Genomic DNA, 14,097 nt, shown 5'->3' with positions numbered 1-14,097 from the left:
GAAGACGCCATAGTCAAAAAAAATTGTAATAAAAGTAATATGTTTTATGTTGATTGTAATTTATGCATGATGCCATATATCTGTAAATATTCATTATTTTCTTGTTAATAAATTATTGCATTTATACCCGGGTGTCCGTTATGTGTCCATTACCCTTAGATCGCGCCGCTGTGGATTTATTTATTTCCCAAATGGTCTAAAAATGAGTTATTTAGCACTTTTACCAATGAATTGGCCTATACACAGACAACGACTGATTAGCCTATTTTGGACGATATGGGTCTTTTCTCTCGAGTCAGTGTGTAGTCTCACTATAGTCTGTGTAGATTACCCGGCGGTGTTGCTGCCCCTCCCGGGAGTCGCGGCTCATGGCTCTTATCACAGACGGCACAGAGACAGCAGTCACTCCGCTGAACGTGTCAGTGTTGCTGCAGTGGTGTGAACTGTGAACCGTGCGGGCACTGGTGGTGGTGCTGAGTTCTGACAGCCGAGTCACAGCTTCTTCTTCTGAATTACTTTATCTTTGCCTTGGAAAATACATTTTGCGTTTTGCTGTCTCCCAAAACAAACCAGTGCGCGCTACTGTTTGCTACAAAGCGACTGGAAGCGGACGAGCTTTACAGACATACCAATAGTAGCCAATCATAATGCTGATTAGGCCAGTTGCTGTATAGCCTACCTACCCGATCACCAGGGACCAACAACACACACACACACACAATAGCCTTCTATATAATGCTGCGCACATATATTATATATATTTAAAAAAAATACCCAGCATAATTTTTGGGAAGGCTAAGCCTTCCCTAGCCTTATACACACCCGCTGCCTATGGGCACTGTACTGTAGGCATATAATACCTGGCTAGGTGAAAACAAAAGAAACCTGATTAGCATTTGAGTACTTTTAACACCTCTGAACAGCCGGCGGAGAGGTTCACATTTTCGGAATTTTGCGACAGAGTCACAGAGGGTCAATAATTCCCAGAAAATCTGTAATGTTAATATAAAATGTCCACGAAAATCTTCATGGGGGCTAAAAGGGGCTATTTAATTCTTCATGGGGGCTACAGCCCCATAGCCCCCACAGACTCGACGTCGTTGCGTATAGGGACACACATTGCTGCGTAATGGAGCGGAGGCACCAGAGCCGGCTGCAGAATGAAATAACTGAGGGGTCATTCGAGATTTTTGAGGGTTCAAAATTTTATTTCATATTGCATTGTTAAATCAAACAGTTGTAGGACTCGGGTGACCCTATGCAAGATTATTTTCGGTCCCCCCCCACCAAGGCCGTAGTCAGGCTTCAGAAATTACTGAGGGAACATTTGTTTTTCCATTTGCAATGATCATTAAGTAAGCTTAGAATAGATGTAGAACAGTGGTTCTCAGCTAATATAAATTATGGAGAGTTGGTAACCAAATGGACCCTTATGGATCTTTAACCCGTGAGTGTGAAATGAATTCATTTTCAGGGCAAAACACCATTTGAAAAGATATGGCAGGGCTCTAGCAGTGATTCTCATCATTTTAATTGGAAGGATGCCCAGTTTTACATGCATAGGCTACTGACCCCCATTTAATGCCATTTATATCTGGGACCTCAATTTATTATAACTTTTATATCGTAAAATCAATGTCAACTTAACTCTGAGAGAGTCCAAATGGACCCCCCCACACACACACACTAATTTTTAGTGGCGCAACCACTCCTATAGAGCGTCGCAGTCCCGCCCCCTCGAGAGACCCGGAAAATAAATCGCCGTTCATTTTCCTCATAGGCATTTCTTAAAGTAGTTATTTAAAGACGGTTACGCCGCGGACAAAGCCAACTCGGATCGTGACAAATCATGACAATGAACACAATATTTTGGGCCGATCAAATCATTAGAAAGAAGAAAATAAACACTTTGTTTTGTCCGCCTACAGTGCAGTCCGCCTACAGTGCAGTACAGCACCACTCACTTCAGACGGGTCTGATTTTTGTTTAAACTGTGTTTATTATTCTTTTTTTTTGTTGCATAGAAGTGTAGGCCTATATTTGTATTTTGTAACACTTACACTGGTTTAAACAATAATCAAAACATTTGGAAGCAAGCCTAACTAAGCACATTTTAGAGACAAGCCCAATACAAAAAATAAATAAAATACTGCTACTACCAATATTTATAAGCAACTTTACAGAAAGATGAGCCCAAAGTCGCTTATAATAAGCAGACATGGCAACACCGGTTCTGCGGCGCACTGGGCGCAGTATGAAAAATCCATTATACCTTCTTATTATAAAATCCTCAGGCCTGGGGGGACAGCCTCCCCGTGATTGGCTCGGCTGCGTAGTTGTCAGGGAGACGTCATTATTCACGTTCCTTATATAAATGATTTAACTGATAATGTCGTATTTTTATCTATTTATTTATAAAAACGAATAATGATATATGAATAAAATATGAAATATGATATATGAACCGATATGAACATGCCAAAACATTTGGCTTTGGCTTTACATTTCAATTTGGACATGTTATTTACTTTGCAACCAACTAGCAAATCACAGCGCCTCCCAGGATATGGGATATTAAATGATTAAATGATTAAATGATTATTCATCTTTGAGTTGCAATCTTAGAGCCTATATGGTTAACTTGCAATCGATTCCATTAAATGAATTGTGTGTGTGTGTGTGTGTGTGTGTGTGTGTGTGTGTGTGTGTGTGTGTGTGTGTGTGTGTGTGTGTGTGTGTGTGTGTGTGTGTGTTTCATTTTTCATTTGTTATACATTTTAAAGCAAATAAAATGTGTTAAGTGACCGTACGATTTATCTACCTGTATGACAGTCACAGTTTCAATAATAAAACCATTACCAAGCAAAGAAAAATGCAGGCTATAGTTTTTTTCTTTGATTAATTGCATTATGCTTATTATTTACTTATTATATTATTTGTTTCATTTGTATTAATCCAAAATAATACAAAGTTACGAGACATTGCGTGTTCATTCAAACCCAAAACACAAAGTAAAACCGTAGAAATAAAAATAAAATACCAGTGGGCAAGGAAAAAAATATAATAATTCATAGAGATTAGAGAATAAATTTACATATAACGTGTACTACACTATATACTCTAAGGTACTACAGTACAGCTAGATTACCCATTATCCCTTTCCCTTTTTAATTCTAATGACGTCAGAATCATTCCCACAATGCCTAGTAACACGCATGCGCGGTACAAGACAAATACTACATAGTTTTTTCCCCCCCTTTTTTTCTAAACCAGAGAGAGATTGAGCCTGGATCAGAGATGGCGGCGGGCGCCTCCGACCCCCTGGAAGATATGCTCTTTTCAGAGGTGGACGAGAAAGCCGTGAGCGACCTCGTCGGCTCCCTGGAGTCGCAGCTGTCCGGCCAGCAGAGCCACCCAGCCGCGGCTGAGACTGCACAGGCTGAACATAATAAAGCCACTGGCCCGACGGTCACCGCAAAAAACCATCATCACTTGGGGGGGAAAACGCTACCAGCTCAAGTGGTGGTGGGCAGCAGCACCACCACAACACCACCAGAACAACAACAACAACAACGTCAACAAGGAGGACTAGCGGGGGTACACAAAAATGACATGCACGGGGAAACAAACTGTAAAGAAATGATTTCGGATAAAACTGTCTCATCTTCACTGAGCTGCTCCGCTCCGTCCTTCGGCGATGGAGCTGCTTCCACCGCCGCCGCGAAGGCGAACAGCAGCGCTTTGCAGCCACAGGAAGCACCATCCATCACCACACTGACCGTTACCGCATCTGGATGCTCAACTTTAGTGTCTCCGCTTGTCAGCAGCAGCATCAGCACCACCGTCGTCGCCGTTGCCACCACCACCACCACCGGTCGGGGATGTAGGGCTTCCCAGCAGGCGGTGACGGAAGCCAGTAAACCACCGCCGAGGAAACGCGCCGCGCCGCGGAGGACCGCTTCATCTCGGATCAAGAGTTTGAACGGTGGACCTGTAACGACGAGGAGGAACAGTAATAACAGTAACAACAATAACACAGCGGTAGTGGTGGCTCGCATCAGCCCCGTGGCTGCTGCTAATGCAGCAGCTGCCGCCAATTCTACCGCTGCTCCAACGGTAACAACGTGTATAAACACTACGACTTTCACCATGTCTAACGCCACAGGGCTCTCTTCGAGTCAATCTGCTATTGCTCTTGACCGAGGGACGCCAACTATTGCATTGCATAGACTTCCGAGTCATATCGTGGCCAGTATAGCTCAGAATGGTAATGGAACCAGTGTGTCGGCGTTGGTTCAGCAGGGAGCCCGGCTAGGACCCACCGCCCCTTCACCTTCACCACCGGTGAACCACAGCATAACTACAGTGACAAACACTGGGTCTTCCAAGACAGACGAACATCCCTGCAAAGTTGTAATGTCTAGCCAGTCTAGCGGTGTCAATTCTGTAATAAATACTGTTGTCGTGTCCTCTCCATCTTCTGTTGTCATCCCTGTAACAACAACAACAACAGCAGCACAGCAGCAACTGAGCTCTCCCATAACCCCTACCTGTGTCACAGGGGTAACGACTTCCATAAACATAACTGCTCAAACCACCACCACAGCCGCTGGAATGGTAGTAAGGCCAGCGGCCCCTTCGCCAACAACGCCTGTCGTGGCTGCCACGACACCTGCTCAGTCTCAACCTCGTCCTGGACTACCCACACCTCAAAGGATTGTAGCCCCTCAACTGATTGTTAGACCACCTCAGCAGCAGACGACCATTCAGTTGCCCCCTGGGTTTACCATCCCACAGGGTAAGGTTTTGTTAAAGGGATGATAGAGAGATAACTAAACGTGGAGAGAACAAATCATATTATCACTTTTCTGGAGGCAGTTTACAGTCGTTCTCAACACTCCTTTCACCCATAGAGAGCCACACAGTGCATTGACTGTGAAGTCAGTCAGGTCCCTGTGAAGCATATTTACTCAGAATATTCCTTTGTTATGGTAAAGACTTTGTTCAGTCAATCTGTGGGCCTCTCAGAGAATTTCTTGGACCCGTGTTTGGGTCCTGTCCTGACACACTGCTTTGAGAAGCACTTGTTTAGAATGACATCCATTGATTATAACCCTTTTCCGATTCCCGAGACTCATAGGGTAATGTTTCATTTTGGAATACATTGGTGATTATTATATTGAGTTTTTTTCTGGAGCAACCTTTTGTGCCATGTGTGTCAGTCTTAGTATGCATTGGGGAAACTTTGTCACTATTTCCAGGCACCACAACAAGATGATGTCCTCAGACCTGTACAATACATGTATTATTATACTTTGTGGTTAAAGTGATTCTGTCACACTAATTCTATACAGTTTATAGGGGAATAATGGTTATTAACCAACCAGCACTTTACACCTGTTAATCAACTTCATGGCACTTGCATAACATTTCTTACATTGTTTTAAAGATTTCAACCTCAAGATAGTTTTCAACAAAACAATTATTTGAATCCTTGTAAGAGTCATACAATACAATACAATACAAGAGGCATACAATGAAGCTAGTCAAGCTACAGGGATTTGCCTCGGAATTATGGCAGAGACACTTAACTGACAGTTCATTGTTTGACAGCATGCAGTGACATGCATGCTAGAAGGATAACAGGACTTCATTTGCAGGGCAAAGGGACAGTGCAAAGTCATGATAGACAGGCATGAAATACAAATACACTGTAGATAAAGTAAGAGGAGCTGTTAAATAATTCTACATGTGCTTGTCAGATCGCCAGCTGAGGGCAGTAAAACACTCAAAATAAATGTTTCCTTTTAGATCAGTTGTATTCTTTGCAGCTTACTCAGTGGAGACCTGTTGCCTTCAGCATTATGATGATCAACAAAGAATCTGCAGTCGTAAGCATTTTCTTCCCCACTGTTCTTATAAGGTGACACAGCAATGTTTTGGGCAGCTGTGCTCATAGGTAAAATAAAAATCAAGTTCATTACCGTATGCCAAGGGAAATTTCTGATACATTTTACACCACAGTTGTAAAAAATATAAGAAACAGCTGGTTGTTGATCTAGACTTTTTTTTAACTCAGTACAGCGTGGTTATGTGTACCATGTGCTGAGTCACCATGGAAAGTGCTCCTGGCTTTGCACCGGCCTGGTTGGAACCATAAACGTCACAAACCTAGGTTTCTGACCGTGTCTCAACTGGAAGCATGGCCCATGTTCATTTTTGAGCCATGATTGTGAAGTGTTAACCTGACGCCGCCAGATTGCGGCAGTATTGAGTTCTGGTGGAGTCCGGTTAGTGTACCACCACTCAAAATCAAATCATCTGATTGTTTTTGCACCATTTTAACTTAATTTACACATTTCTCCCCATAAAGATATACACAAGCATCGTATGCATTGTATCCCAGTGTAAACACACAATCCCTTCACTGCCATTGCATTAATTCACAAGGACCCAAATAAAGAAACTGCTGGATATACTGTATACTCAGTGTAGATCCAACTTTTCATTCTACCACAAGTTCCGAATACTGTTTTCATAGATGCAGAACTAACATCTGAATAAGAGTTTAGGCAGGTGGCAAAGGGAAGTGTCAGGTGAACCAGATATACTGACATTGCCATTCAATTTTATTGCCAAGTTCAACAAGATAGTCGAACGTACATACAACAAGAATAATCACAGCAGGCCAGTTCACAAGAGTGGTATTATAAGAAATAACACTTTTTGTCTAGTATCTACTGCCATTCAATTCCTACAATCTGAGTCATGATATATAATGGGATTATTAATGAAACGTTTATTACATTATTACACAGCATATGCTGTAAGTAAAGTAATGATTTCTCAATCTAAATTGTCCTATCAACTGTAGTAATACTGTAAAACTAGTTTGTACTAGTGTGTGTGTGTGTGTGTTATATATAGGCAATTATAGCTATAAGGTTGTGACTCATCATTTAAGGATTTAACTAACTACCTGAGTCTCATAGTAAAATGTTTCCATATAATTTATTTTTGAACACAAGGAACGTTATAGTCTTGAGCCCCATTGCCCCCCCGGCAGGGGCAGCGGCTGTCCACCTCTGCTCTCAGCGGGTCAATGGAGACCCAATTGGTCTCCGGTTCCAACTCCGATGTTGCAGATTTACCCCCTTTACCCCCCTGGGGTTATGGTGTAATAGTAGACTGTAGAAATGGGGCTGTTGTCACTTGATTCAGTACAAATAAAATAAACTGACTCGTGTTTTGAAATAATGACGTGAATAATTAAACAAAGTAGTCAACTGTAATAAGGTAGTAAAGATGTAATAAAATAAAGGGAATAAAGGTATCATTTTGAATAGAGAGAACATGCATGTCCTGACCTGTGCTTCTTAAATTGTGTGTTAGACACCACTTCCATGGTGAATGGTGCTGGTCAATGATTAATGCCCTCTGTCCCCTGTTCTTCCAGGCATGGTGTTGGTACGGACAGAGATGGGTCAACTGGTGATGGTACCTCAACAGGCTTTAGCCCAGGCACAGGCCCAGAACAACATCATTCCACGGCCAGCCACCCCCACCTCTGGAGCTGCCTTCAGAGTTCCTGCTCCGCAGGTAAATTCGACCACCTGTGGATTATTGTAACGTTTTAAGGGACAGATTACAAAGTTCTGCCGTAGTAGATTGTAATAGTTTTATAGGTCTTAAAGAGGTATGTGATGCAAACAGAGGGTGGTGTTGAGGTCAGGTGTGCCAATACACAATGGTCACTACTGTCTGGCTGTCTCGATTGTGTCATTTTACATAATTGCGATTAATCATTTTAATAGTGTTGTTGAACACTGGAGCATGTGAATGAAAATTACATTTTCTGTTTGGCTTTTAGACTTTGTAAGCAAAAGGTGCACAGATATGACGAATAACTTACAGAATTTAATAACTATACTATGAATAGTGAAAATAGCCAATCTACCAGCTCAAAATTGAGTTTGTAGATCTTCTATATCCACAATTTCTTTGAATATATGAACATTGTTCGACATGATTCAATGATTATTTGATTATTTGATTATCTCAAATAATTGCGATGAGGCAGGGCCGTTCAGAGAGCGCTGAGGGGGCAGGGGCTCAAACCCCAGAAAAGGGCACATTTCTGATTTTTGGGGTGGTCTTTTTGTGGGGTCTGTCCCTTGTGCCATTTCATGTCATTGGACAGTAAAATAAGCAATACACTCTCATTAGTCTGAAACAAACTGACTGATGGCAGCCAGCACATTAAAAGTAGGCCTATAATGAATTATTATTGGCCCCCCACATAAGCCCTTATTGGCCCTCTACATAAGCCCTTATTGGCCCTCCACATAAGCCCTTATTTGCCCCCCACATAAGCCCTTATTTCCCCCCCACATAAACCTTTATTGCCCCCCACACAAGCCCTTATTGGCTCCCTACATAAGCCCTTATTGGCCCCCCACACAATTCCATATTCCCCCCCCCCCCCACAGGCCCACACACAAGCCCTTATTGGCCCTCCACATAAGCCCTTATTGGCCCCCCACATAAGCCCTTATTGGCCCCCCACACAAGCCCTTATTGGCCTCCCACATAAGCCCTTATTGGCCCCCAACGCAAGCCCTTACTGGCCCCCCCACATGAGCCCTTGTTGCTCCCCCCCCCCCCCCCCCCCCCACACACACACACACACACACACACACACACACACACACACACACACACATGTGGCAATTTTTTTTAAGGAAAGGACACTTTGAGGCAAAAGGGCAGGGGCCCTCCACACTTCTGCCTGTGGCTTGAACACAAACACTGCTTCCGAAACACTTCATTTACAGAGAAGGGTTTGGAACTCTGTGGAAATGTGATACAGGTTACGAGCCAGATGCAAATATTTGAAGCTGTGATTAGGTCTGTATCTGTATCTGTATCTGTATCTGTATGTGCTGTACCATACATATCGTCCCTGTCCAAACCAGTTATAAGATTCAAATGGAAAGAGTAGCAGATCGACAAGCTCAAAACATGTCTGTTCAGACCGCGTTTCGAGCTTGCCGATAATAATAATACATTTTATTTATAAGGCGCCTTTCAGGGCACTCAAGGTCGCCGTACAGGTTAAAACAGTACAAGAACACAGTTAAAAGCAGAAAAAAACTAGGGCACAGCTTGCAGCAGAAGACACAGAGGTCTTCCACTTTAATTTAAATTTGGCCGATGGGGCCGGTTCTTGTGGCCCTGGAACGCATTCCATATTCCAAATTATTTTTTATAATCTTGGATGGTTTGGTTGTACATGATGACCATTTTTTATGTTTTTCATAACCTTAACCAAAACTCTTTAATCAATGGATAATAATTTAGCGGCCATTGTGTGCTATAGTACAACATGATGTCCATTGTTGTGCTATCCTATCGGATGATAATGGACATAATTGATGTAAATTATTTTGGTCACATACTGCTTCATACTGCATTTATGCATTTTGACATTGAGAGGATAATATCACCTTTATTATATACTGCACAGTGCACAGGCTTTGTTTTTGGATTTGAGAAAGTATGAAGTAGGTATTTCAATGTGGCCTGTGCATATGGAGTCAGAACAGTCTCTAAAGATTCACAGTAAATAACACAGATTTGTAACTCACAAGTTCAGATTTGCAACTCACGTGAGTGAATTTGTGTTTCACATTTGTGTTTTGTATCCACAAGTTCAGATTTGTGTTTTGTATCTGTGTTTTGTATCTGTGTTTCGCATCTGTGTTTTGTATTTGTGTTTTGTATCTGTAATTCGCATCTGTGTTTTGTATCCGTGTTTCGCATCTGTGTTTTGTATTTGCGTTTTGTATCTGTAATTTGCATCTGTGTTTTGTATCCGTGTTTCGCATCTGTGTTTCAAACACAAATACAAAACACAGATGTGAAACACGGATACAAAACACAAATCTGAACTTGTGGATACAAAAGACAAATGTATTTTTGAGACTCTTCTGACGTTGGGCGTTAACGGACGTCATCATTGGCTGAGGGAATCTGTCAATCATTCTGATTGACAGATTCCTCGGCCAATCAGATCGGTCCGCCTTCAGCCAATCCTATGGCTCCTTACATTGTGGGGGGGGGGCTCCTTTTGCACTGCATCGATGCTTGGAAGAGCTTCAGTTAAAATTAATTCATATTAATATTAATTAATATTAATATTATATTAATAATATTATTATTAATATTAATTAATTAATAATATTAATATGATGAGCATCTTCAATATTAAATATTAAATATAATAATATTCAATATAATAATAATAATAATATAATAATATTCAATATAATAATAATAATATAATAATATTATATATTATATATATATATAGATATTAATATTATTAATATTAATAATAATAATATTATTATATTAATATAATATGAATTAATATTAATATGAATTAATTTTAACTGAAGCTCTTCCAAGCATCGATGCAGTGCAAAAGGAGCACCCCCCCCCCCCCCACAATGTAAGGAGCCATAGGATTGGCTGAAGGCGGACCGATCTGATTGGCCGAGGAATCTGTCAATCAGAATGATTCAGAATGATTGACAGATTCCCTCAGCCAATGATGACGTCCGTTAACGCCCAACGTCAGAAGAGTCTCAAAAATAGTCTCAAAGGTCTCACAGATTTGTAACTCACAAGTTCAGATTTGCAACTCACGTGAGTGAACTCACAGGTTCACATTTGTCTTTTGTATCCACAAGTTCAGATTTGTGTTTTGTATCCGTGTTTCGCATCTGTGTTTTGTATTTGTGTTTTGTATTTGTGTTTTGTATTTGCGTTTTGTATCTGTAATCTGCATCTGTGTTTTGTATCCGTGTTTCACATCTGTGTTTTGTATTTGTGTTTGAAACACAGATGCGAAACACGGATACAAAACACAGATGCAAATTACAGATACAAAACGCAAATACAAAACACAGATGCGAAACACGGATACAAAACACAGATGCGAATTACAGATACAAAACACAAATACAAAACACAAATACAAAACACAGATGCGAAACACAGATACAAAACACAAATCTGAACTTGTGGATACAAAACACAAATGTGAAACACAAATTCACTCACGTGAGTTGCAAATCTGAACTTGTGAGTTACAAATCTGTGTTATTTACTGTGAATCTTTAGAGACTGTTCTGACTCCATATGTGCACCTGTCATGGACGGGCCTTTGTGAGAAACGTGGTGGAGCTAAGCTGTGTCACGGTGAAAGTGTTTCTGTGTTTGCATGGGAAGGTTTTTGCTTTGTGTCTACAGTATATCTGAGTACTGTATGTGGCTGATAAGGGTACAGGCTCTTATGATCATGCGTTTCATGAGCAATCTGTTGAGAGTCACAGCATCATGACATCTGTTGAGTGACTGTGTAAAAGCTAATGGATGTATGTACGACTGTACGTGGAGATGTCTTACTTTGATGCAATGGACAAAATTCACCCACAACTCAAATAGAGATGGCGTGTTAAAGTACCACTTCACCGACTTCAAATTCTGCCCAAACCCGACACGGCCCAGCCGCCCAACCCGACCCAATGTTTTAGGGCCGCGTCAGGCCTAAAATCTATGCGAATTAGTCGGGCCGGGCCGGACCTCGGGCCTGATCAGTTTGTTAGGGCCTTTATTTGCAGACTCGTTTTTAAATTTTTATACCTTTCTCTCCCCAATTTAGCCGTTATGCCAATTGATTCCTCCCCACTCACATTTTGTGTGTTGTTTATCATACTGACTCACCTGCTGGTTACACATTATAGCTGATGCCTCTAAAGCCCTAACCACACCAAAGGGTCACCAGGCAACTCCTTGGGTCCAAACGGTTGCAAGGAATTAAAGCTAAAACCGCCTCGACCCTTTGGTGTAGTTTGGGCCATTGAATTGCGTTGAATCAACGTGAACGGTCAACGTGGGTCAACGTGCAACAACAAGACATATCACATCGCAGGGACAACGCTAAAACCGTCTTGACCCTTTGGTGTGGTTAGGGCTTTAGAACGGGATAAAGATGCTTTTAGGGAGGTAATCTGTTTTAATGAAGACTAATCCACATCAATGTTGTCTTGTGGTCTCTGCTGGCCAGATTATAGTTGCTGGATGGAACACAACAGACAGGTCAGTTGTAGTGATGAGAGATTAATCGGCAAACACATCGGTATCGGGCGATTTGAGTTGTTTTTAGATTAATCGCATCGGTTTGATAAATCAATCAGACTGATTAATCGGTCTGTCTTTACAGATAAACAAGCCCAAAGTAACAGCTTGAACAGATCTACAAGCTCACAATATTAAATATAAAAGGTACTTAAGTTAAATCTGACTTGCCTGCAGTGCAGCTAACCTGTTACATGTATTTTTCAGAATGGACAAAATTATTACAATTTTTCAATACAGAATGAGATCATATCGACATCGGTAATATCGGTTATCGGCCATAACAGCAATTCATTATATCGGCCAAAATGTCTCATCGGCACATCCCTAGTCAGCTGTCATGTTTCATGCTGCTATTCTGCCACCTACTGTAGCTGTCTTTAATCAGTCACTACTCTCTGTACACTACTTTTAGCCCAGCTTTTGCTCTAACTAGTGTGTTTGTCTTTTTTTTAAAATATATTATACTGTGTATATATAAACTCGGCAACAAAAGTTTGGAAACTTAACTTTGGTCCAGTATTTCTCCACTTTTATAATACCAATTGGTATTGTATTTTATAAAATTATAATTGTTGACTAGTCACCATTACAACGAGGTATTGATTGTAAAGATCAGGCATTCGTGAGAATGAGCAACAACACAGGTAAATGTGTGGGTAGCGCCTCCAAAAAACTTGCCAAAATGGCAAGTGCTTGGTATTCAACCTTTGCTTTGCACTCTCCCACAGTAATAAGGGGGGGGGGGGGGGGGGGGGGGGGGACGATGACACATATTGGCCATTTTTACACTTTATTAATTTTACACTCAGTGTTAGGGAACTCTGTAGCGGGTGAAAGATCCAAAAGCACTGCAACAGCTTGGCACCATGCTGGTCATCAAACCTAGCCACATTTTGCTGTGGGATGGCATCCCATTCCTCAACCAGGTTTTGTTGCAAGTCATCCAACATGGTTCTGTTGGTCACTCGTACAGCAATCTGATTCCACAAGTGTTCAAATGGGTTGAGGTCTGGACTCACGACAGGCCATTTCATCCTCTCCACTCCAAAATGCTGGAGGTAGGCTACTCTGTGATGATCCTGGCTCTGTGGGGGTGAGCATTGTCATCCTGGAGGATGGCGTTAGGTCCCAGATTCTGAAGACATGGGGTCGCCGCTGGCTCCAAAATCTCATCCTTAATCTCACTCACTGCATTTATATATTGCGTTTAATGATGACAACTTCAAGTTCTGTCTTGCCTGTGAGAGAGATACTGCCCCATACCATGCCAAGCTGTTGGGGCTGTGTATGGATCTTCCTCCCGCTACCGAGTTCCCTAACACTTAATAAAGTGTAAAAATGGCCAATATGTGTTTTTTTCCCTTATTACTGTGGGAGAGTGCAATCATCCAATCCACTAAGCAACTCATAGAAAAGGGTTGAATACCAAGTTTACCAACCAACATTTGCTATACATAGCAATGTTTGGGAAGTGTGCCGGCCCGATGGCAATACTTTAAAAGCTCACAAGGGGAATCACAGAAGCCAGTTTGAGTCTGGTCTGTACTGTAGGTCATTCCAAGACCAGGGTCCAAAAAAAACAAGCCTTTTTTTTCTCCATCCTCAGATTTTGTTGTGGGCACGACATAGTGCATGGCGCATTTGATCGGAGGTTGAGAGAGTTTTGGACAAGTTCAAATTGAGAACAAATGTAAAGTGGGAGATCACCAAGGATGGCTTTATAAGTGAGAATATACCAATGTAGCAACCTGCGAGACGTTAAGGAGTACCAACCCACTAGGGCATACAGAGTACAGTGATGAGTCCTATATTAAGGGGAGTTGGTTATGAACCTCAATGTAGCATGAAACAAGGGGGTCAAGTTTGCTCAGAGTTGAGGAACTAGCAAAA

The 14,097-nt window shown here is 41.6% G+C and overlaps 1 protein-coding gene across 1 annotated transcript in view; it reads left to right on the top strand.

Annotated features, from left to right (window-relative positions):
* The first annotated feature begins 3,284 nt into the window (after positions 1 to 3,284).
* The window catches only part of LOC308318850 (transcription initiation factor TFIID subunit 4), a 118,696-nt gene continuing 107,883 nt past the window's right edge, over positions 3,285 to 14,097 (top strand). Inside the window, exons 1-2 of the mRNA XM_080768523.1 lie at positions 3,285 to 4,798; positions 7,457 to 7,599. Of these exons, the coding sequence (XP_080624649.1) occupies positions 3,298 to 4,798; positions 7,457 to 7,599 (1,644 nt within the window). The 5' untranslated portion in view covers positions 3,285 to 3,297. The remainder of the gene's footprint in view (positions 4,799 to 7,456; positions 7,600 to 14,097) is intronic.

Source organism: Protomyctophum bolini (genome assembly GCF_963924005.1).
Source record: "Protomyctophum bolini genome assembly, chromosome: 1".
Lineage (NCBI taxonomy): Eukaryota > Metazoa > Chordata > Actinopteri > Myctophiformes > Myctophidae > Protomyctophum > Protomyctophum bolini.
Note: the sequence above shows the minus strand (reverse complement) of the source record. Positions and strands in the feature narration are given on the sequence as shown.